The 26,270-nt window shown below is 39.6% G+C and overlaps 1 protein-coding gene across 4 annotated transcripts; it reads left to right on the top strand.

Moving 5' to 3' along the window:
* Positions 1 to 745: 745 nt before the first annotated feature.
* Positions 746 to 26,259, top strand: dip2cb (disco-interacting protein 2 homolog Cb). 4 transcript variants are annotated; one of them, XM_056743181.1, is made up of 39 exons: positions 746 to 1,102; positions 9,453 to 9,524; positions 9,635 to 9,739; positions 9,857 to 9,982; positions 10,061 to 10,240; positions 10,333 to 10,467; positions 10,827 to 10,964; positions 12,028 to 12,147; positions 12,583 to 12,780; positions 12,863 to 12,954; positions 13,735 to 13,845; positions 13,992 to 14,115; positions 14,201 to 14,310; positions 14,435 to 14,537; positions 14,674 to 14,738; positions 14,839 to 14,932; positions 15,064 to 15,183; positions 15,273 to 15,387; positions 17,977 to 18,116; positions 18,260 to 18,396; positions 18,551 to 18,759; positions 18,848 to 18,962; positions 19,063 to 19,264; positions 19,494 to 19,594; positions 19,683 to 19,763; positions 19,895 to 20,018; positions 20,422 to 20,543; positions 21,934 to 22,045; positions 22,227 to 22,336; positions 22,465 to 22,595; positions 22,739 to 22,907; positions 22,993 to 23,163; positions 23,330 to 23,359; positions 24,172 to 24,233; positions 24,363 to 24,420; positions 24,498 to 24,572; positions 24,670 to 24,844; positions 24,932 to 25,055; positions 25,149 to 26,259. In XM_056743181.1, exons 1-39 carry the CDS (start codon positions 1,024 to 1,026, stop codon positions 25,399 to 25,401), a joined length of 4,788 nt encoding a protein of 1,595 aa, XP_056599159.1. In that variant the 5' UTR covers positions 746 to 1,023; the 3' UTR covers positions 25,402 to 26,259. The 4 variants fall into 4 exon arrangements, with proteins under 4 accessions (XP_056599159.1, XP_056599158.1, XP_056599161.1 ...); XM_056743180.1 differs by having other exon boundaries at positions 12,580 to 12,780; XM_056743183.1 differs by lacking the exon at positions 23,330 to 23,359.
* The last annotated feature ends 11 nt before the right edge of the window (positions 26,260 to 26,270 follow it).

Here is a 26,270-nt window from a genome sequence, read left to right as displayed (position 1 = left end):
ATATATATGATTTATTTTTAAGGAATAAATGATATAACATTAATTAAAAATATATATATAATTCAAATCAATGTTAATCTGCATTGTATGTTTTAGCAAAATGCTTACATTTTTTCAACCCAGCTTTTGAGTATGTCCCTTTCGACCGAATGGTGGGTTGAAAGCAACCCAGCATTTCTTTATAGAGTCATGTGTGGAGTAAATGGGAATGTAGGTTTTTAATTATAATATCAACGGACATGAGTAACATGATGTAATCATTTAAGTTCCCATACTGAACTTAGAATCTTGTGTGCAAGTTGTCAATGCATTACTTCACTTTTACCGTCATACCACCGCTCGCCAGCAGGAGGCATTGCACCCTTTCTAAATGTAAACTTCGTGATGTTTCCCCTAAAATGACTTAAAACTAATAAAATCTGCTTTTTAGGAAAAAATCGTATGATCAAAAATCGTGTTGCATTAAATGATGACTATGACGATGTATAGGACTGTATATTTTTTCATTTAATTCACTTGGATATGTCTCGAAAAACTATTGCCAGAATATTCATAATATCCTTCAAAAAAATGACTTAAGTTGATGCTTAAAGCACGGATGTTCAGCGCCCCACACCCGGGGCGTTTTTGATGGAACTGAAGATCCTTATCCCCGCACAGCTGCCCCTTTCCGTTAACAGTCGGTGCGCGCGCGCGCTCTGTCGCCCTCATCTGGGTTTGAACACCAAGGTCACGTGAGCACAACGGCAGCCGCGGGCACGGTGGTTGTGTGGCACCGCAGTGGAAGCACTGCTGCTTCACTCCTGTGCACCAAAACACTCCAGCATCAGAAGCAATTTAACAAGCAGCACGTCTCCTTCTGAAACATCGGTGTGATGGCGCTCCGGTAACGCGACTGCGCGCTCTTCATTCGCTCTCCACGCACACTCATGCTGTCTATTTTTGCACCGTGAAATACACGTTGGACGCCGCGAGCTCGGGAGACGCGGAGAGGAACCGAAGCTCTGGTGCGTTGGGATCGCAATGGCAGACCGTGATTCGTTACCGCTGTCTATGGAGGTGCGAGCCCGGCTCGCGGAGCTAGAACTGGAGCTATCAGAGGGTGAGTTACCCGTTTGTCAGAGAGGGACTCGCAGAAAAGGGTGCGAGAAAGTCAACGACATATCCATGTATCAGATTTAAACCAGCGCGTGTTTGTTTGCAGAGCGTTTCCGGTGACCTTGGATTAAGAAATGTATTTTATAAGACGATTTAATGCACTCGTACTGATTATGTATTCAAGGTTTCTCTTATAGTTATTTGCATTTTTCACTCGAGTGAGCTGTACTGTATGTAACAGGGCCGCCCCCTTTGGGAATATATAGGGCATGTTATTCAGTATCGGAAGCTGGAATGCGCAAGGCATTGCGATATTTCTTTCTCATAAAGTTTTAGGGCAGACAGAACACACAGTGCATCTCTCGCTCGGTCTATGTTTCTAATGATTCAAATAGCTTAAAGGCATGGCCTGTGCATTTAAACGTTATATATAAATATTTACAAAGAATTATACATGTTGCATAAATAAAATCCGGACAGAATCCTCATTTTGTGACATGTTTCGGTTATTTCCTGGTCGTGGGACTGTTCCATTGGTCTCTCTTTTGGTCCTGAATGTAGTTTGTCCTTCTGTTGAATCTGTTTCAAATGAATTGTGCTTTATTGGAATGGCTCAAAGCATTGGCAAGCGCAATGAATTAGAAAGTTTTCTGCTTTATTATTGAGGAAGTTGGGGCCATAGACGAGGTTTTCACAAGAAGAGCAATGATCATTGAAAAATGCAATAATTGTCAATCTACAGTATATGTCCTTGTTGTCTATTTAGGCTCAAGGGAGAGAGAGGACCCCATAATATGTGTTGTATGGTCAATTTAATCCAAGGTCCTAGCTGCTTTTGTCAAATGCAAAGACATATTTTTGTTTACTATACGATTTAAATGTGTATTTCTGTGCAGTTTCACATCCAGTGGGGTGACATGAGCTAGCAACATCGCTCATAGAAACTTCATACATCATCCATAAGAAAGAGACCATAAACTAGTATGGCATGTCTCAATGCAGGACACTGCCGTCAGTGCTCCAAATGTCATGGGAACGGCCCTCCTGTTTTGATTGGGACGATAACCGTGTTCATAGAGACAGTGGTGCCACATGGCCAGTGCCGAAATGTGTGTGGGTTTTTGAGGTTCTTGTTTCATGTAGATTGCATCATTTTCTCCACACAGAGCAGATGATTCCCCTTATTAGGGCACATCTGCCACCATCCCTCTGTGCATGAGACAGCGCTCTGTTATTTTGTATTCTCAATTCAGATATTAAAGAATTTCCCCTCCGTTGTGATGTTTATTCCAGCACAAACTGTTTAGAACGCTCCCATTGACTTCTGACCTGGTTCAATGAAATGGACTTAAAATTTAGGGGGGTATATTTTCCCGGGATGCACTATGTTTTGAAGTTGTGTAAACTTTACACAATAATTCACACGACAGGATTGCATGGTGCACAAGTGTCAGTGTGTCATATGACTGTATATGTTTGTATAAATTAGCATGTATGACATCATGTAAATCTATAAGGATGTCATATATAACAAGATCTCATTTGTGTGTGGAGATGGGTTGGGGCATCTGTTGTCACTGTTCTGTTGCTTTGGCTTCTGGCCTAGTTTCCACACATGCTGTCATCTGATTGGCTTTCTTGCCTACAGGAAATTGTTTCATTGGTTTACAGTCTTTCATGCTGTATTTTGATTTGTTCGGAGCACAAAGACTTATTGGGGCAGCAGAGTCATCCTGCAGGATTAGGGTCTTGATCAGAGTAATACTAGCATTAACACACTTATGCAGAATTTAACCATGTTGTCTTAACAGATCCTGTGAAAGCAAGATAGTGATGTTGTGGCTTTTAGTACATGTGAGTTTTGAGGCTATATATGTGATTTTCTACTCCTGCACAAAGTTGACAAAATATACATTTAGTATTTACATTTCTATACAGTGACCAAACCTATTGCTGACTCATTGACCAATCAGAGGCTTTCTAGAATGTTATTGTGGTTTCATATACCCCCTGCAGTCGACTAGCACGTAGGCAAAATCACAAACAATTTCCCCTGTGTGATTGTGGTCATCTGTTTGGTTGTGTGCACATGCAAACAAACCTTTTATGATGCTGCAGAATGCGTCTTCGTGTCATTTTAGCTGTGTTACACATCATGTTTAGAGCATGGCGCAAGGTCATGGGTTCGATCCCAGGGGATTGCACATACTCTGATACAATGTATAGAATAAAGCAATGCAAGTCGCTTTGGTTAAAAGCTTCTGCCAAATGTAAATATGGTTATCTGTATCTTAATGTTTTGTCCTGTAAGAGGCTTTTCAGAAATACCAAGCGAGATATTGTCTTTAATAGAATTCACTTTTCAAGGACTAGAGAGAACAGCTGGAATTGACTACAGCCCTTTACTTCCCGGGTACATGATGTCACTATTCCGAGGGCTTTTAATAACCTCCGGCCAAAGGAATACGCCAAAAAAAGGGGCGAGACCTTCCTCAGAGAAGAGGAAGAGCCTCTGGAGTAGTTTTTGGTTATCAGAGATTGTAAACATTTAACTGAGTTGCGCGCTATATTACTTTCACTTTTATCACACTCCTACAGCTGGTAATAAGAATTCAGCGACACACTTTCTAAGATAACCAATGGTCAAATAACAGCTTCCATGACTTTTACATCGGCTCTGAAAGCTGTTCTGTGTAAAACACTGTTATTGTGTGTATGTGTGCAACTCCTCTGAAGTCCTGCTTGCAGTCTCCTAGTCAATCTGCTTGTTTTATTATTCATCTCGGTTCCAATATAAAAAGGCAAAACTAACGCTTCTGTTATTAGTGATAATATAACCTGTCTGACCCAACCAGCCATAAAACGCAATCTCTAACAAAGATTAATGTTTGCGTATGCACTAGAAGACCTCCGTAACACTTTGATCGATCCAAATGTTTTTAACAGATGAAGTGAAGTTGACGCCATTGTTACTGTTTATTGCTAAAAGCCAAAGCTTATGTTATGAATACACGTGCACTGAGAGGGGACAAACCAATCACAATGGCACTGCTCGGGTGTAATGGATGCCCGGGTTGCTTTGATAGCGGCCTTCAGGTCATCTGGATTGTTGGGACTTGTGTCTATCATCTTTCTCTTGACAATACCATAGATTCTCTTATGGGGTTCAGGTCAGGCGGGTTTGCTGGCCAATCAAGCACAGTACCATCATGGCCATTGAACCAGCTTTTAGTACCTTTGCCAGTGTGGGCAGGTGCCAGGTTCTGCTGGAAAATGAAATCAGCATCTCCATAAAGCTTGTCAGCTGAAGGAAGCATGAAGTGCTCTAAAATTTCCTGGTAGATTGCTGCGTTGACTGTGGACTTCAGAATACACAGTGGACCTGTAAGCCATAATCATAAAAATTTCAAGAAATAATGACTTGAAATATTTCACTCTATGTGTAATGAGTGACAAAAAATAGTGACCCTTTTCACGATATTCACATTTTTTTAGATGTACCAGTAGACCGGAAGAAATCCAGTCATTTTGTTAGAAGAGGGACAGCGATGAACAATAGACTTAAAATATAAAACTAGAAACATGAACATCCATTATTAAACAACCAAAAAACATAATTGAAGCAAAAGAATGGCTCCTTTTAAGTTACAGCAACTTATAACTAGCTAAACATTAAATGTTGAAATCACTTTCCGATTTAAGTATACTTATGAATTTAATGCTCCATTATATGAAATTTAGTGGGGTCTAGTGGTGAGATTGCAAATTGCAACCAACAGCTCACTCCACCCTTCCCTTTCGAAGCACTATACAGTTACTTACACAAAGCTAAGGTATCGCCATTATCGTCATAATTTAAAATAATAGGTTAAAAAGACTTGTACTGTCAATTTAAGTATACTTAAGCATTTGAGGCGACCAAGAGTGTACAGAGTTTACTGGACTTCAAGCTGGGCCTTGAATTAACAAAAACTGTCTTGTGTTTGCAGTCTAATGTTCTTGCCTTATAAGGTGTAGTTTTATTGTTTTGAATGCTGAAAACTAAATGTTATGTTTTAGATGCCTGTTTCAGTAATTGCACGCTGTACTTGGTCACAATGGTAAGAAGGGGTTCAGCCATGAGCCGAAATGTGTGTCAAATTGTTCAGAGACTCTGGGAATGTGGAGTTGGCAGCGAACTGGGTTTGTTGTAGTTTCTGTGGTGGATAATAAATGGACTGTTCAATCCAAAGCAGGCATGTTTGAGCTGAGAAAAGCTGCTGTTTGTGAATATCAAAAACATTTGTCAGTCTGATTTGAGCTTTTATGTTTATACCTTCTCTTATATTGTACAGTCTAGAGTGTGTAGTTTAAAATGTATAGTTCAGAAGACAAAAATGAAGTAGGATGTCTGTATCAGATCTTTAAAACGTAGAGGGAGTGTAAGTGTGTTTTGTTCGGTTGTCATGGGAAGTCAGAAACTGCAGCTGTCTGGAAGCTCCTTATGATGCTATTTTTATTCTCTCTCTCTCTCTCTCTCTCACACACACCTTCTTTCTGGTGTACATACATATCAGCCATCCCTAAATAATTGTACAATTATTTATTGTAGAAAAATCATTTTTCATAAGTTAGAGTTCAATTATAAATATTGCAGTTATTTTATAAACTCATATTAATTTCATAATCGTTTAAGAATCCCGTTCTTTGTTAATTTTCATGCCTTTGCATTCATTAAAAGCTGGAGGCGCACAGAGCAGCAGTGTGTATGTAACACTTGACCTACATACAGTTTTATTTTGCTGGTTATGATGCCAGTGACATTAGTCTGTGGCTTACGCTCTCACCTGCTAGTCTTACATCCATCCCTAGAAACCTGCAGGACTTCAGCCAGACACATGTCCAGAGAGGCCATCTTCACTCCCACGAAAATTACAGGCTATTATATAAATTAAGTCATTCCAGAAAGGGAATAGATTCTGGGTTCATTTGGGATTTTAATAATAGCAAAACATTTAATAGTTATTTTATTAAGTGGATCAGGGTGAATCATTTCAAATCACATTACTGTTTCTGAAACAAGCGTTTTACAATCAAATGAATCATTTTGTTACATGACCTAGACAAAACATTCACGGGACAAACACAGTTGTGGAACTTGGTGGACATATTCCCTGTTTTTTTATTTTGTCGCCACTTGAGAAACAAAGACCAAAAGAAACAAGACAATCTGGAATGTATGTATTAATAATCACAATTGTAGAAGTTGCAGTGACCCCCACTTCTAAAAACAACCTAGATTTTGAAACCTGTATGACTTTCTTTTTGAGAACATTATTTTGAAGAATGTTGGTGACCGAACCGCAGTGGTACCCGTTCACTTCCACTGGTTCTGTGTCCATTTGGGATGTAACAATATCAAAATCTCACTGTACAATTATACCTCCTTATAAAGTCCACGGTACAATGTAGTAGAGTAGGCGGGGCGAGACCGTGGTTCGAGTCCGGTGAGTAATTGTGAATGAGCGCCAACTGTGCGCACACCGTGCTCGAATCATCTAGGAGATGGGAGCATATAAATGGAACGAGCGACCGGACCGTCGAAGAGAGAGGACCGGGCCCGAACTTGTGTTATGGTTGTATTTGTATTTATGTTTTGTTCGCCGGCGGTTGTCCGTGAGGGCCCGCCGGCTGTTATATTACTTTATTCAATGTTTAAAATGTCTTCCGGTTCCCGACTCCTTCCTTCCCTTTTATGGAGATTTCTACATACAATATTTATTGCAATATTTAAAATGACGACTTGGAATCGTGCCATATGCATCCTCTTTTCTTCATCCCCTAATCATAACTGTTGGTTAGAGGTATGAGTTACAGTATGAGATGGGTGACCTAAAAATACCTTTTAGAAATAATTGCACCAGATGGACCTTGCCCAAGATAACATCTATTATTTTTTCTAACATTCTCTATGTTCGGCTCGGAAGACCTGTGACCACGATATTATTGAGACTATTTTGCTATAACGATAACAGGATATCGATGATATTGTTACATCCATAGTGCCATACAATAGTAGTCAACGGGTACCACCATTGTTTGGTTAAGAAAGTCATACAAGTTTGAAATGACAAGAGGGTGAGCAAATAATGACAGAGTTTTCTTTTTTGGGAGAACTAGCACTAAAAGTAAGGCTTTGCTGACTCCGCATATGATTCAGCTTCAAATGTCTGCAACGCTATTGTTTTTAGACATCAGTGAAAAAAAAACAGGAGCTTGTCATGTTTGTCTTCTGAGAAAAAGACTGGCAAGATATGCTGCCTTAGAAAACCGAGGAGATCTTAAACTCTTTAACTCTCCAAAGGCCCAATTTCCTGTGTTATATTTATTTTTAGCTTTACAATCTTACCGAATGTCAACAATTGTGTATTTTGTTTCTATTTTAATTCCTCTTATTCTGTGAGGGTCATTTAAGGCAAAGTTGACACTTAAAGTTAATGATAACTGGGATTTTACAAGTCTCCTCATCTATGAAAGAGAAACAGCTGAGCGATAATATTATCTCGGGCATTAACTCATGTCAGTACTACTTCATAAACCATAATGCTTATTGTTCAAACTCATTTCTGACGCACTACTTTTATATTTGCGACAGAGATCAGCATTTGTCTGAACACGCAATGCACATCCACATGGCAGCAAACGTTTACAACCTTCTTTTGTAGAGCAGCATTATGAAGAGAGCTACAGTGTTAACTCCTGAACTCCGTTTAACAAGGTGTTTTCGCTCACAAAATCTGATTTCACACCGCGTTCTCGGTGAACCGATGCATGTTAATCCCACGAGGTCCACCGTTTCTGAGAAAGCTCGCACCAACCTCCCTCCCACACTCATTTGCTCAGATCTCATGCCATAACGTGCCTTTCCTAATGAAGCAACCAAATCGCCATGATGTTATCTGCACGCTCTAAATAGAGTTGCAGCCACACGTTTGGGCTGTCGTATTTAATTAAATAGCCACTTATTGTATGTCTGTTTGCTTTGAATGTATAAATAGAGTGTATTTAGTTTGCTTTCTGTGATTTGCTTACTTGTCTGTGTTTTCTTGGCTCTCAGTATATGATGCTCTTGTTTTGTGCATCTTTATTATGTAAAGATCTGTGTAGATTGACCCAGTAACCCAATTGTCCAGTGATGTCTGGTTTTGCCCTCTAGGTCTGTGTGTTTGTGCGCAGTTGAAACTTTATGACCTTCTGTTGAACACAAAAGAAGATATTTTGAAGACAGTTGTTAACTGAACAAAACTGGTCCACATTGACTTCTATTGGACCCCATTGACAAATATCTTCTGTTGTCTTTCACGGAAGAATGACTCGTACACTGGTTTTGAAAGAAATAAGGGTAGATAAATGATGACAGAATTTAATTTTTTTGGTGAACTATCCCTTTAATTACATCTAACCATGCATACCAAACGGAACATATCTCAACATCTTTATTTTCTGCTGTTCTCTGGAGGGGACACAACACCTGTGTTGCCATGGATACTGTTTGTGATATTATTTTCGGATGCTGCATGCTTAGACTTGCCAGACACACAAATTTATATAAAATCTACAATGAAAGCTGAATATTTATTGTACATACAATTTTTCTGTCAGTATGTCTGGTCCACTGAGTATTCTGTGTGTGTGTGTTTATTCATGTTTAATGAAATGGAAAACATTTTCTTCTATCTTCATTTATATACATATATATATACATACATACATACATACATACATACATACATACATACATACATACATACATATATATATACAGAGCGAGAGAGAGAACTATTGTAACTATTTACAGCATCACAAAATTCATAAGATAAAATGTAATGATGTACATCAAGTTTATGGCTGGGTGGTATAAAGGTATACTGTATACTGTTGTGTGGCTCAGTCCTTTTCACATGCTGTTTCTCACGTGACATTGAGTTTGGTAAAGAAACATTGAGAAAGATAAAAACAGATCGTTTTTTCTATGTGCAGTGTTACAAAATACATGGTTTGGTTTCTATACCGAACTATATTGTAATATCATGAAACCAAGGTTTATAGTCGAATTGCTCACCCCCTAATCCGGTCTGTGCAAGGGTTCAGTTCAGGCCAGGAGTTGGGGGATAGAAAATATCTATATCTATAGCCTGGTGTGAAAACAATGGAAGTCTATGAGTTAATGAGTGCTCATTAATGTAGCAGAACATGTGCATGTGTGACACTAACAACATTCTTGATGTTGGTCTGCTTGTCCATTCAGTCTGTACTGTGTTGCTTTTATGCAGTTGTGGATGTTTAGCTTAATTGATATTACTTGTTTTGTACAGGTGACATCACACAGAAGGGCTATGAGAAAAAGAGATCCAAACTTTTGCAAGCTTACCTACCTCACACACATGGTAATAAAGACATTCTGGTGACATTAATACACAGACACCTCTTTACACATTATGTTACACATACACAAACACAATGGTATGGTATGTGACCTGATTTGTCTTGGTGGTAGGGGCGGAGCGTCGCGTTCCAGTCACACCCTCCTCATCGTCTTCCTCATCCTCCCGCTATCAGCGACGACGGTCCACAGGCTCCAGGGATGAACGTTATCGCTCCGGTGAGATAACAGCTGGACTGTGGTTACCAAAGATCTTTCAAAATAAATTTGATGAAAGCCCACAGAACTGTATTTCACACATGCTTAAACGTATTAAAAAATCTCTTTCTCCATCAGATGTGCATTCAGAAGCTGTTCAGGCTGCACTTGAGAGACACGGCGAGAGGAAGATGGCCGTGCTGTTGCCGTCCAAGCGGCGGTCGCTCATCGGACAAACCTCAATGGACACCTACACACCTCCAGGTGTGTATGTACTCATTTCTGTATTTAATCGTACGTATGTGCATTTGTTGACTTCTGTATCTCCCTGTGATTGTGCAGACTCATCCTCTGGCTCTGATGCTGAGGGGTCTCTGGGGAGGGCGGGGGGTGTCAACGTGGACTCCTGGATCAACAGAGCTCTCCACGGCTCACCTTCAACGTCATCATCGTCCTCGTCTCACAGCAACAGCTCTGTCAACGCTGCTCGACTTGCGGAGACCAGTATGCACTCCTATGGCAGTAAGTCTGTGTGCAAATACACAAACTTGCAAGTTATTCACTGGGAAATGGATTTATGACAAGTTTCATATGACATATTTTTTATTTCATAGTCGGTCCAATGTCTCATCTGTCTCTGAAAAGGCGGGGCTTAAGAGAAATGGGTGTGTCTACAGACAATGGTTTTGTCATCAGACATTCCACTGACTACCATTCAGACCGCCCCTGGTCATCGCTGGATTCTGAGGGTCAGTATCCCATAATCCTTTGGGCTGAATACGTGACATCAAACACAAGGAGTTAAATTTTGTATTTTGGAGCACGTGTGTGCCCGCATTTGAATCTGCTAGTGGTTTTTATCAGCATAACACATGACGTATCTGTGTCAATAAGGGCCTGTTGCTATAGGTAAAAGGTTGCAGAGCCGTGTTTGATATGTACACACTTAAGTTTCGCCCTCATGCATTTTGTTGCTTAGGAGGTTTTAATTAATTGCATCTCATTACAAGAAAACCATCCAAAATCATTCTTGCAGTTATTAGAAAAATGGTTTATTATGCTGTATACTACTGTACTAATACAAGATTGTTTGTGCGGTGCGGGGCAGACAGTCTATCGGCTCCCCCAGACATCACCAGCTACACACCAGACCCCGCCCCCTTCTCTGTGCAACGTCCACAGGTTGCCATAATAACCAAGGCTCCACCCAAATATGGCAATGCTGAGCTGATGGAGACTGGAGATGGTGAGGAGAGAGAGTCTGTGTGCATGTCTGTTATTAAGTGTGTGTCTGTTTACTCTGCATTGATAGTGTTTGCCAACTACTGTAAATTTAAAGGGATATTTCAGAGGCAAATCAAAATTTCTACATGTTTTACTCGCGCTCAAGGCATCCTGACTCAATATGACTCTCTTTTTGAAGAATAATGCAGTCTGCGTTATAATACTACGCATCATTTTTCTTCCAAGTGGTAGAATGGAAGTGAATGGGGGCATTTTTTTAAAGCCTTATAAAGTGCATCCATCCATCAAAGAACTGCTCGACACGGCTCTGTGGTCATAACAAAGGTCTACTGATGCGATTCGATGCATTTGTTTAAGAGGACTATCAATATCGAGAGCACTATTAACATCAATATCTAACTTAAGTTATTATTGGGCTGCGCGTGAACCTGAGGCTTGATTTTCCGGTAAATTTTGCCTTAAGTTCCTTTGATGAACGCGGCATTTTTCGTTCCAATACGATACAGTCTCATCTGTGCGGGAGCTTACATCACCATCATTTGCCGGAAAAACAAGCCTTCAGTAGACCTTTGTCAAGACCACAGAGCCGTGTCAAGCAGTTCTTTGATCAATGGATGCGCTTTTTGGAGCTTCAAAAAATTGCCCCCCATTCTATCACTTGGAAGAAAAATCCTATGTTGTATTAGAACTCGAACTGCACTATTCTTCACAAAGAAAGTCGTTTTCAGTCAGGATGCCTTGAGGATGAGTAAAACATGGGAAACTTTGTTTTGCCTCTGAAATATCGTTTCAAATGTCTTAACTAAATTAATCCTTGACATTCTTTTTTTTTTTAGAAAATATGAAACATTTCAACCTTTAAAAGACAATTATTATAGACGATACAAACACTAATAATGCTGGGATAGACTTTAGCACTATGTGTATCTCCATATAGGATAAGCGTTATAGAGTGTGTAAGAATTAATGTGTAATATAAACTTTGTGTAAACTTTTAATAAAATATTTTTTTATTCTTAACATTTTTATTATTTGTATTCAAATGTAATTGTTTGTGTGTGTAGGTGTGCCTGTCAGTAGCCGTGTCTCAGCCAAGATCCAACAGCTGGTTAACACATTGAAACGCCCCAAACGAAAACCTTTGAGAGAATTCTTTGTGGAGGACTTTGAAGAACTGCTGGAAGGTTCAGATGTTTTCCTCTCTGTGTGTGTGCCACTGTTTAAGTTAAAATCTGATGTAAATATTGTAAATCTAAAAGTAAAATTTAGTTTAAAACCCTACATAATTTGACAGAAACCCTTTTTATACTTTCACCGTTTGTGACAAGGTAAAGGTCTTGAATCTCATTGCATCATCAAGTCTTCACGTCTCAAGTCATCAAGACATCCTACACAGAAACACAACATTTGATCCAGACATTTTGAGATCCATAAAGCAGATTACTTAAAGATGTCACTGTTAAATGATTCAGAAAATGCAGTCACGATTAAAAACGTTTAATATATGTATTAATTTTTGCATGAGCTGTTTTTAAGCTTCATACATGTAGTTAACATGGTACACGTGTATCTATGTGTAATATGCATCATGCTAACTTTATAATGTTTGCCTTAAGCAGTGCAGCAGCCAGATCCTTCTCTTCCACACCCGGAGGGCGTGGAGTCAACTGTCATACAGGGAGATGAGCTTGACAGAATCAAAAACTGTCCTGCTTCCCTGGAGGCGGCCCTTCTGCGCTGGGGAGCCATCGCACCCAAAGCCCCCTGTCTGACCACAACGCATGGCAGTGCCAAACAACCATACACACTTACATATGGTGCACACATTCTCTTGGTCGTTTTAAAAGTATCTGACATACAATCTGTTGTTTGCATACTTATACATATTTATGTGTGTAGGTAAACTCTGGTCCAGAAGTTTGAAACTGGCGTATAATCTTCTCCACAAACTAGGATCCAAACAAGAACCAATCCTCCACCCCGGAGACAGAGTAAGAGGAACCTTAAGTTAGTCTTTTAGATAATTGCTTGAAAATGTATGAGGCAACACAAATTATTAGGAGCACTTGTTAGGTCAATTGATGTGAAGTGAATTGATTATGGAAACTTAAAAAAAGCAAAATGTTATGTATTCGACAGTATTTTATAGTTTACAGTTAGACCCATAAGCTGGTATGTCATAAGACGTTTTAGTAAATAGGAGGAACTAATAATAAAGTAGCAAAAATTCAAAGGTTTGGTTTAAATTCAAGTATTCTTAAATATTATTGCACATATTAAATGTTTTTTGTGTGTAATTTTATATACCCGGTTGATATGTTTTTAGTTTTAGAATTGTCACCATAATAGTGGTATAAAAATACCAAAATAGGTACAATAATAGTTCATACTATGATATTTAATGTTTTCAAAAATTGTTTTTATTTCATATTATTATTTATGTTTTTTAATATGTAAATAAAACATGTACATCTGTAAAAACAGTGACATTTATATGAACGTTTTCTTTGTATTTACTAGTAATATTTTCAGGTACATAATAGCAGAAAATCAGTTTATTCTACAAATAAAACGGATATTATTTTAATAATTGTAGTAGTATTAATTTGTATTATTAGTAATATTAGTTTCAATTGGTTTTAGTCTGTGAATAATGAAGGAAAGTGTAAAAAATGGTACCGTTGCCCCATGTACCTCCAGATTGCTGACATTCATCCAAAAACTTGTGAAGAAAGAATTACATTTATGTGCACTGTGTGTGTGTGTTTCAGGTAGCGCTGGTGTATCCCAATAATGATCCAGCAGCATTCATGGTAGCGTTTTATGGCTGTCTTTTAGCTGAAGTCGTTCCTGTTCCAATTGAGGTGCCACTTACAAAGAAGGTGAAGCCCGCTGAATAGAACAATTTAAAAAGGAAATGGAAAAATCTTGCTCTCTTGTCGATGAAACAATTAAAACTACATGAAAACTTTATTGAACACTTTTTAGTTTTGGTATGAAGTTTGCCCTTCCTTCTCTTACCTCAAAGGATGCTGGGAGTCAGCAGATCGGTTTCCTGTTGGGCAGCTGTGGAGTAGCAGTGGCATTGACCAGCGATGCGTGTCACAAAGGCCTTCTCAAGAATACTAGTGGTGATATCATGCAGTTCAAAGGTCAGAGAGGTCACTTTACTTTCCCACAAATCTCAATAATGGCGCACACCTTTAAATATGAATATAAGTGTGTTTGTGTGTTCAGGATGGCCAAAGTTGCTTTGGGTGTTGAGTGATTCTAGACATTTATCAAAACCCCCGAGAGAGTATTTCCCACTCATTAAAGATGCCAACAATGACACAGCATACATAGAGGTAACACACAGTGTGCTTGTGTGTTGAAGACTGGACGTTCAAATGATTATGTGTGTGGGGGTATTTTGTTGGGATTTCAGTGCAGTTGTAATGAGAGTGGGCGTGTTTTTCGTTTGATTGACAGTATAAGACCTGTAAGGATGGGAGTGTGTTGGGAATAACCGTGACCAGGATGGCGATGTTCACACACTGCCAAACACTCACGCAAACCTGCGGGTACACCGAGGGTAAGACATTGGAATACACTAACACTTCCCATGTTCACACACTTAAACATAAACAAAGGAAGACACAACTCTGATTCTTGTCTTCTTATTCTTCTTAATTTATGGCCTTGATGTTTTATGTGTTTCTGTGTTTCAGCTGAAACGATAGTAAACGTGTTGGATTTTAAGAAGGGCATTGGCCTCTGGCACAGTGTTCAAACGGTATTATCAAGTTAATTTGTTACATTATTTTTCATTAATTTCATTCAATTTTTTGTTTAAAAAACACTTTCTCGGTCTCTTTCTCTCTGTGTCTCTGCAGAGTGTGTTCAATATGTTACATGTGGTTAGTGTTCCATATGCTCTCATGAAGGTAAACCCTTTATCTTGGATCCAAAATATTGGGAAGTGCAAAGGTACACACACAGCACAATGCCCACTTTTTTTACTTTATTTTTATTTTCAAAGTACTGTCCATCTCTAATCACATGTCTAATTTGCGTGGCAAATAATAATTTTGTTCAACTTTGTGTGTGTGTTTTTACAGCTAAGGTGGCATGTGTGAAAAGCAGGGATCTACATTGGGCTTTGATGGCCCACAGAGATCAGACTGACACCAACATGAGTTCACTGAGAATGCTGCTGATCGCTGACGGTTCGAACCCTTGTAAGTGTGTCTTACGCATTCAGACCCCAGTGAATGTGTTTTACTGATAAATCTTTGCATACATTTCAATTCGATGTTCATTTTGCAAGGGTCGATATCCTCCTGCGACGCGTTCCTAAACGTGTTCCAGAGTATGGGCTTGAAGTCCGAGGTCATATGCCCATGTGCCGGCTCCCCTGAAGCCCTAACTGTAGCTGTCAGGAGGTATAAAATACACCCTCATTCTGTTTGCTCAGTAAACAACACATGTGCTTTTCTGTAAATGCTCACATGCATATACGCAGTCAGTAACCACAGACATACATGTGCGCAAGTCATTCTTGTGTGGAGAAATCTGTTTTAAGTTTCAACCCTTAAAAACGGGAGGTTTGCTTTTCGTGGTCACACATTACAAACAACATAACCAGACCTAGACACATTCATACACATAGACACACAAAGCCATTTAGAAACCCATCTGATTTAGATTTCACCTTCGTTTGAAATTTTTTGAAATGTCTTGGTTTTGCTTGTAAATTGTAAAAATATCTTAATTGCGTTTGTGTGGTTTGGGAGTAAATACAGTCAACACATGGTGGTATTTCTTTGGCATATTCAATTCTAAAATTAAATAGGTCTAAGTATTAAAGGTGTGATGTGTGATAAGGGCGCCAGGGTTTTTTGGGAAAACATGCTGGATTTTGTCATCAAGATTTCAAAAGCTTGTGGCTTGAAATTCTTAAAGATAGAGATCTTCTGTTAAGAAGAAAATGTTGGGCATGACCGAAAGTTTATTTGGGGTCTAAATATACTTATCTTATTAGCATATAATGACGTCATCAGGGGCGGCCATCTTGAATTTCATAATATTCAGGAAATAGTAGATATTGAATTGATGTTTGAACTCATTTGCAGTTTTTTTTTGTCTTTTGATCCTCATTCCAAATGATCAGAAAAGAAAAAACAACTTTAAAACAGGATATAGTACTAAATTCATACTATACTTTATAGTAGTAAAACGCATGTGAACAGTAGCCTACTTTCTGATCAGTTCATCAGTAATATTCAGGAAATAGTAGATATTGAATTGATTTTGATTTTATTTACATACTAAACGATCAGGAAAAAAGGAAATCAATAGTAAAACTATAAGTAACTATTGTAAATTATAGCTATATTACTGTGCCATAGTAAAATGCATGTGCCTAATTTTTGATCAGTTGACTAGCTATCTGCCCAATCCTCTGCCTTTACCACTAGCACCAGCTCTCCTATGGACACTGCGACCAGGTTTACCACTGCCAACCCTAACCCATCTCCGTTAGGCAAAGGGCCGAAATGATTGCTCCTTTCAAACATTCGCGCCTTGCACGGCAGCACCATTGCGCTGCACAGATTTACCAAGAGATGCGCACTCATTAGACGAACGAATGTGATTTCCAAATGGCAAATATTCCCCTTCAGAGTCAGAATAGGCGAATAACATTCGCAACACATCCTCACGGTACAAACTTTTCTAAGCCATTTGCCGATTTTCTCTCACAAATCTCACAATTTACTCAGACGCTCTGAACTGAACTGCTTCCGCTTCAATGACACGATAAGATAGCTCACTTGCTCTGCTATTTCCTGGAACACTTTGAATAGGAACATGACGTAATTTTGGTCTAGAATCGAAGTACTACATATCTGCCATCTAGTGGTATGGGATACAAATGAGATGTTACACCTATTTTATTAAGTATGACGTCTTGTCGCAACTTTGGCGCTTAGAGGGTTAAGGAGGATCTATTGACAGAAATTCAAAATAATAAACATAACAATGTGTAAAGAGGTGTATAAAAACCTTTTATAATGACTTTTATAATGTTTTTATTACCCTAGAATGAGCTTTTTCTATCTACATACAGTGCGGGTCCCCTTACATGGAATTCGCCATATTGTTTCCACAGTAGCCCTTAAACGGACAAACTGTTCTACAGACACATTTCGTAAATATGTTATCTCCTTCGACAAAGGAGCGAAAACGTGACGACATCTTTGTACTGTGTGAGCCACCGTTGTGCTTCTAAATGGAGGGGTGGAGTGAGCCGTTGGTTGCAATTTTCGAAACCTCACCGCTAGATGCTGCTAATATCTCCACATTGCACCTTTAAAGCTACAATGCAGAATTTTGGGGGGGTTAAAAATAAACAAAAATATATATTATCAAGCAATGATATAAAGAAAAATCAGTGCAAAAATCTTAAGCAACTACAAAAAAGCGTACAATTACTTGCCATCGTTATTACAGTATGTGCTCTGTATTGTAATGCCGTCTTACTAGTGAATGAGACATGAGATAATTTACATCAGGAGGCGTTGCTTTGAGGTCTGAAGGAAGGGAGGAATGTTTTCCCCTTCAATGCTTTCAAAGCTAGCTTGCTATTGCTAACCTCTATGAAACTGCCTACCGTAACTTTAAATGACTCGCATGTGCTATCTCAACAATGACACCTCATTGGATCTGTCAGTCAAACCAGCCATGACCAGTTAATGTCAGTGTATGTTGAAACTGAGTGTAATACAAATACCATCAAATGTTGAGTTTTGTGTCGACACATTTTTTAGCCTTGACCCTAATAATGCTTTTCACAAATTAGTTGTAACCGTCATGTGGAGTTTCACATCAAAAAGGATTTTTGTCAGAGTTTACAGGACCTCTGGCTCCAGGAAACCAAACCACACACTCTTATTGTTTATGAAACCAGGAAAATGATTGTCTATGCTACTGTAATATTCTGTGTCTAACACATATGCATATGTTTCCGTCAGGCCTCAGGAGAGCGGCTGTAAGCCGGCCGGTCGCGGGGTCCTCAGTATGACGAATCTCAGTCACGGGGTCATCAGGGTGGACACGGGGGAGAAGCTTTCCGTCCTTACCCTGCAGGATGTGGGCACGGCCATGCCAGGAGGTACAGAGACACAGGGACACATCCTCAAAGCATTTTATTCAGTTCCAACATAAACCTCATGGAGCAGTTTTCCTCATGTGACCACAAACCTCATCAAACAACTTTATAATTCTCATTAAACTCTCTTTCATCGTCTCCCTCAGCGATGGTGTGTGTCATTAAACCGGAGGGCGTTCCGCAAGTGTGTAAAACCGATGAGATTGGAGAAATCTGCGTGTCGTCTGTTGCCACAGGGATGTCATATTATGGTCTTATGGGAATGAGCAAGAACACATTTGAGGTGCGAAAATCCACTACAGGCTGTATTCTCATAAAGTTGTACTATTATTAGACACAAAACTTTATTTTAATGGAAGGTTTTATGTGGTTTCTGGCTGGTCTAAATAGCCATAATCCTGCGGGTTATGAAATGGGTGTGTGCTTCTGGGCTACAGGTATCTCCAGTGTCGTCTGACGGTGGTTTGGTCACAGACTGTGTATTTGTGCGGTCCGGTCTCCTGGGGTTCGTGGGTCCATGTGGCATGGTCTTCGTCTCTGGGTCGCTGGAAGGACTGATGCAGGTCGGGGGGCGGAAACACAATGCAGATGACATCATAGCAACCGCTCTCGCTGTGGAACCCATGAAGTTCATCTATCGTGGAAGGTTTGTAAGAACGAAGACCACAGATGAATGATAACACATAGCTGGTTGTTCAATCGAATAACACTATGTTGTAACTGTTTGTGTGTAGGACGGTTGTGTTTTCAGTGACTGTGCTGTATGATGAAAGAATCGTCCTGGTGGCAGAACAAAGGCCTGATTCAACTGAAGAAGAGAGCTATCAATGGATGAGTCGAGTGTTGCAGGTACACAAATACTGTATATTTTTGCACTAAATGCACATTTAAAGCATATTTATTTTCGGTGTGCTTTTTGGGTAACATCTTGTTAAAATTGTGTTTTCAGGCTATAGATGGGATTCATCAGGTGGGGGTGTACTGCCTTGCGCTAGTTCCCGCCAACACCCTCCCGAAAACCCCTCTGGGTGGGATTCACCTGTCGGAGACCAAACAGCTCTTTCTAGAGGGGGCGCTACACCCCTGCAGCATCCTCATGTGTCCACACTCCTGCATCACCAACCTGCCTAAACCCCGACAGAAACAACCCGGTACACAAGCCTCATAAAACTCAATGTGTACATAAAGTGTGTCTGTGTGCAATATTTAAATAATGTGTATTATAGTGCACACTGTGTAAATAACAAGCACTGTGTGTTTTGTGTGTGTGTATAGTAAGTGGTGGATTGGCTTGTAAGTGTGTTTAAATGTATCTTAAAGGACGCTGTGTACTTTGTTTGTATGTTTGTGGTGAGTAAATAGTGTTTTTGTGTGTTGCAGAGGTGGGTCCTGCCTCTGTGATGGTGGGGAATCTCGTAGCAGGAAAGCGAATGGCTCAGGCCAGCGGACGAGACCTAAGCAACATTGACGACAATGAACAGGTTAACAAAACGTGTTTGCTTTCAGGGGTGTGTGAGCGTGCGTGTCGTTATTGCTCTTTGACCGGTTACTCTTTCTCTCGTATTCCAGTTTCTTTTTCTGTCGGAAGTGTTGCAATGGAGAGCCCAGACAACACCTGACCACATACTGTACACACTCATCAACTCAAGGGTAACACATGCAAACACACGCACATTCCTTTACACAAAGAGCTGGGTGTGTTAGGAAAATTATATCATATTAAACTGAAGTTCATGATTTCAGATGTAGTTGTGTTTATATATATGTTTGTGTGAGTCCAGGGGGCAGTAGGGAGTTCTCTGACCTGTATACAGCTTCACAAAAAAGCAGAAAAAATTGCTACTTTGCTGTATGAGAGAGGACAATTGCGAGATGGAGATCATGTAGCTTTAGTGTACCCGCCAGGTAACCACATACTTCTATTTTAATGAAGAAAAATGACCATGTTAGTGAAAATATGCACTTCAGCTTTTATTATTTTGTCATTATTTCGTTTCTAAGGCACTGTTTTATAAACGGTTCACTCTTTACAATGTGCCTCATTTCTTTCGCGATAGAGATTGTAATTGTTTCCTCTTGTAACTCTAGTGATCATTGTAACTTTTCACGTCATTTCATTTAAATAAGCCACAGCAGTTCAGTCTGTCACTCTGATATGCATTCAAGAGCCACCCACTCCAATTAAATCTGCTCATACTGCTCGTATTTAATTGAAAAGTTTAAACAACACATTTCAATTAAACGCTTCACAAACAAGAATGATTAAAATTGTAATAAATGTTTTTTTCACTCTTTGTGTGTGTGTCAGGTCTAGATTTGATCGCTGCATTTTACGGCTGTCTGTATGCGGGCTGTATCCCCATCACTGTACGACCACCTCACCCTCAAAACATCTCCACCACACTACCTACAGTCAAAATGATCCTGGAGGTATGAACACACAACAATACACTCACACAAACAAACACAGACATATAGCTGTACAATTTTTTCTGGGAAAAGAGGGCCTGGAGGCGTGTGGGGAGGGCGGAACTACAGCACGAGCACACAATACATCATCGCATTGATTGACTACAGACGGTTTCATCTTAACAACATGAACAAACGTTGCAACATAACATAAATTCTGGTACACGTTTACAAACAATAGAGTGCCTGTAAATTATTTCTGATACCAATCAAAAGATACCAAGAACGGTTACATGGCTAAACTTGTCTCTCCAATATTTTTAATTTAAACTCAACCGCTAGATGTCAATGTAACATACGTTTTTGAAATATGTCAAAACTACAGAACCCATTTAATAAATTTAACATTTAATAAAATAAACAAAATTCAACAAGTTCTTTATTTAATACAATTGTTATACAATCCAATAATATTATTAATTAATATTAACATAAAAAATCTAATATAAATGGTTATGTTATTAGACACTAACCAACATAAACCGGAAGTTAACTGGGGGTCATGCGCGCACACGTCCGATGAAACGGTCTATAGGTTCGTATTGTTTACATTATGCACGTAGAACAACAACAAAACACAGACATATGATGTAGTTTGACTTGCCTTGTACGGTTCATGTCCGGCTTCTTTTAGCCCTGTGATCATGCCATCTACAGTATCATTATTAAACAATCTCCAAATCCAGCACTATATCCACCGTTTATATAGCATTCATCACCAAAGTGCAGTGAGCAAACAATCACAGCTAAACATCCGTCAGCTGAGTGAAGGGGCAGTGATGGGCGTACTCTTTCACGCTGACTGGTTGGCGCGTGGGCGTGCTCTTTCGTTTGCTGGATGACAGGTGGGCTTGCATTTCCGGGAGAATTGTCCCTTGTCATACCTTCAACTCGTGGACCATGTTAAGCTTGAGAAGCCAGCACATTTAACAGTGTAAAGAAGTCAGAATGTATGTGTAACAAAGATTAATAAAATGGAAGGAAGGAGGCGGGAACCGGCAAACATTTAAACATTTAATAAAGTAATATAACAGCCGGCGGCCCCTCACGGACGACCGCCGGCGAACAAACATAAATATAAATACAAACATAACACAAGTTCGGGCCCGGTCCTCTCTCTTCGACGGTCCGGTCGCTCGTTCCTTTTATATGCTCCCATCTCCTACGTGATTCGAGGCCGGTGTGCGTACAGCTGGCGCTAATTCACAATTACTCACCGGACTCGAACCACGGTCTCGCCCCGCCTACTCTACTACAGTATGAAATTGCATGTCCCTTTCGCTTTAAATACAAAGTGCTCAATATTCATGCCTGTTTGTATTTAAATATTTTATTTTTATTGCATGTGTAGGTGAGTCGTTCAGTGTGTGCTATGACCACCCAAGCAATCTCTAAACTTCTGAAGTCAAAGGATGCGTCAGTTGCCGTGGATTTTAAATCATGGCCTCTTATCCTGGAAACAGGTCAGTTTCACATTCATATTACCTGAACATATAGGAATCAGTCTGAGAAGTAACATTCGCTTAAATTACTGAGGATTAATGATAATATTGAAATTCTAAATGTATTATGCTAATTGTGTTTGCCTAGATCCATAATAAGAATTCTAGACTTTGAACCAAATTTGGTGTGTTTGTGTGTTAGATGACCTTCCAAAGAGACGTTGTCCACTGCTGTATAAACCATGTGACCCAGATTCGTTGGCGTATTTGGACTTCAGTGTATCCACTACGGGAATGCTCGCCGGAGTGAAGGTTCAGCTTTTCATATCTAATGTGTATTTACATTTAAAATTGTAAATGAATAAAAACTTCCTTGTGTAATTTCAAATCCAGATTATTTCGTTTTTAATATCTTTGTTTTCAAACACCTCTCTCTGAAGATGTCTCACTCTGGCACAAGTGCTCTGTGTCGCTCTATTAAACTGCAGTGTGAGCTTTATCCTTCACGTGAGGTCGCTGTGTGTCTTGACCCCTACTGCGGCCTCGGCTTCGTTTTGTGGTGTCTCTGCAGGTATAGACCACCTGACCACTAAATTAACATACTAAACATTGTCTTCACGTAAATGTATACAGTATTCATTATTACTATGTTAAAAATTCCGTCATAGTATAAAAACAGACATTGAAGGAAAGTCCTTGTGTGTTTATATGCAGTGTGTATGCGGGACAGCAGTCTGTTCTGATCTCACCCATGGATCTTGAGGTAAATCCTGCTTTGTGGCTGCAGTCCGTCAGTCACTTTAAAGTCCGGGACACTTTCTGCTCATACTCTGTGATGGAGCTCTGCACGAGGTCGCTCAGCTCGCTCACGGACTCTTTAAAGGTGTGCACACAAACATACATGCACACGCGCAGCATTTGAATTTCTTTGTAGTTTTATACCTGGGTTTGTCTGCGTTTATTCTCAGGCTCGTGGGATGGATCTGACCCGTGTGCGTTCTTGTGTGGTTGTGGCGGAAGAGAGGCCTCGTGTTTCACTGACTCAGTCATTCTGTAAACTCTTTAAAGACGTTGGTCTGCATCCACGTGCCGTCAGCACCGCGTTCGGCTGCAGGGTCAACCTCGCAGTGTGTCTGCAGGTCAGCAATAAATACTCATTTTGTCCCCCCCAGTGTTCAGTGTTTTAGTCATGAGTAATTCTGAATTCTTCCATTTTTTTTATCATTGTTGTTTGGTTAAGTTGAACTTTTTATTTGCCTTTGAAAATCTTATTTATACATCACATTTGTTCCTTTCCTCATGTAGCCCCATAGGTTGGGAAAACTTGCCGAGCAGGTATGGCTGATCCTTCAACGAATCATCATGGTTTCATATCTCAACATTTCCTTATTTCTTCTCTCTCTCTCTACCTAAGATCATTGTCATCTTATAATGACAAAAGTACAAAGAGCTAATCTTAACTGTGGTGGATTTGGTTCAACCAAGTATAAAATTACAAGCACAGAACAAATAAGCAATTAAACAGTTTAAGTCACTGACTGGCAATGTTTGCTTGGATTAGTAATATAATGCACACAACCACATGAACAAACAACACAAGGTGCTAAATTTCTCTGGCACCAATCAGGACCGCAAAAAACCCCAATAGTTAATATAAGTTGACAGGTTGCATTACTTTGAAAGAGCAATTGTTGTCTCTAAATAAAAGGGATAGAAACAAGTATCGCCTGTGCTGGTTAACATTTTCTAAGCACTATAGTATAAGCACTTTTGCAAGTTATTTTGCTCTTAACTGTCTTCATGACATTAAGTGGCATCTAGTGGTGAGTTCGTGAATTGCAAACAACTGCCCACTTCACTCCTCCCTTTCGGAGCACTACGTGGCTGAATATTGTCACGTTTTCGCTTCTTTCCTGAAGGAGATAATGTATATATGAAACGCACTCTGTAGATGAGTTTGTCCGTTTGTGTATGTCTTCATGTATCCATTATGTAAGGTCATTACACACCTCTGAACACGTAGTTATGTATATTATATTGCATTTCATTCAATAGATCCTTCGAAAAATGACACACTGCACCTTTAAGCATCCTGCTATACGTAAAATATATTTGACTTTTATTTATAGTCGCTTATGTTTGTGCAGGGGACATCAGGACCTGATCCCACCACTGTCTATGTGGACATGAGAGCGCTGAGACATGACCGGTAAGACACGCACTGTCCTACACATACCCATTCATAGACCGAACAAAAACATGCACATACAGTAGAGGATAACCTGCATGCTTCTGAAGTGTTTTGTGTGTTCTAAGGTGGGTTTGTGTGTGTTTGTAGGGTGAGGCTGGTTGAAAGAGGATCTCCACACAGCTTACCTCTCATGGAATCAGGGAAGGTTGGTTTATTTGTTTTCTTAAATGAAACATAAACATGATTGATTCAGAGACTGATCATTTTTTGCTTTTCATTTAGGTTTTGCCAGGTGTGCGCATCATCATCGCTAACCCAGAGACGAAGGGACCAATCGGAGACTCTCATTTAGGAGAGGTTAGAAGAATATCTCAGTTAGCTTGTACAAAAAGTATACCTAAATGCACTGTAAGTTGCTTTGGAGAGACATCAATTTGTAAATGTATGTGTGCAGATCTGGGTCCATAGTCCACAGAGCGCTTGCGGCTATTTCACCGTGCTCGGAGAGGAAAATGTACGGTCTGATCATTTTGGGGCCAGGTTGAGCTTTGGAGACACACAGACCGTGTGGGCCAGAACAGGGTACCTTGGGTTCCTGCGCAGAACCGACCTAACAGATGCAAATGGAGGTGTGTTTACATGCGTGTTGAAATGTTTGATCGCAATATGAATGGGCTGGTTACATGAGATTTTATTTTATTTGCGTGTGTGAACAGAGAGGCACGATGCTCTATATGTGGTTGGAGCATTGGATGAGGTCATGGAGCTGAGAGGGATGAAATACCATCCCATTGACATTGAAATGTCCATCATCAGAGCCCACCGAAACATCACAGAGTGGTGAGCACACACACTTGTGCTACAAAATCAAAATGGGTTTTTCTTGAGTAATTTTTGGTCCGGTTTTAAACCCTCTCTCTGTCTTTCACGCAGTGCTGTGTTCACTTGGACAAATTTATTAGTTGTAGTGGTGGAGTTGGACGGTTCCGAGCAGGAAGCTCTAGATCTGGTTCCCATGGTAACTAACGTGGTTCTAGAGGAACACTACCTGATTGTGGGCGTGGTGGTCGTCGTGGATACAGGCGTAATTCCCATCAACTCTCGTGGGGAGAAGCAGCGCATGCACCTGCGAGACGGCTTCCTCGCGGACCAGCTGGACCCCATATATGTGGCTTACAACATGTAGAATTTCGATCTCATCGGCACAGACACGACATCATTGATTTCCAGCACTATCCTCTGACATTCAGCTCTTCAGCCTGTTAGCAGTAGAACCCTCCACATAGCAAACAAACACACATTACTTCACAGAGGAACTTAAAAGGCTCCTGTAGCATATCTTCAAGCCTTTATTTTAGTTTTATTCATGTAGCCTGTCATTTTACTGGTATTGCTTATTTTTTAATCCACACTAAATTTGATTTAAAGCACAGGGGTTTTATAAGATAAATGTATTGCCATTGCCAATTCAAGTCATGTTATTTATTTGTGTATTCACAAATATATCCGTGTTATATTTGTGCTTTTTTGTACTTTGGCCATGTTGTTTTACGCTTGTCTTGCTGTTGTTTTTGAAGGTGTATTAGAATATCACAAATCGACTCGTTTAGCATGTTTGTTATCATTTTCAGACACTGTTATATCATTTTCATTACTGTTAATTATGTACAGAAATTGGTGAAGTTTTAATTTTGTCTTTTGAAGTATCAGTTCTGTGCTTTTAATAGTTAAGCGTAACACAATAGAGGTAATCGTATCATGTATATAAAACAACATATCTGCACTGTGAGACGTAAATATAGATGTATGTGAGCTAGAATTTGCATTCTAGATTAATTGCCCAGCAACAGCTAATCTCTCCTGTTTATGTCTGTATCTATGGTGGCAGAGATGGGAGGGATCTAAAAGAATGACATATGCACAACGTGTTTTTATTATATTCTTTATTTATTTTTTAATCTTCCATGACCTGTAAGAAACTAGAGCACTTTGATTCTCTCGCGATGTCTTTTCTTATGTCAATAAAATATTTTCAACTATTCTTGAAAAAGCTGA

The sequence above is a fragment of the Triplophysa dalaica genome, chromosome 3 (assembly GCF_015846415.1).
Source record: "Triplophysa dalaica isolate WHDGS20190420 chromosome 3, ASM1584641v1, whole genome shotgun sequence".
In the NCBI taxonomy this organism is placed as follows: domain Eukaryota; kingdom Metazoa; phylum Chordata; class Actinopteri; order Cypriniformes; family Nemacheilidae; genus Triplophysa; species Triplophysa dalaica.
This window is presented reverse-complemented; position numbering and strand designations above follow the sequence as displayed.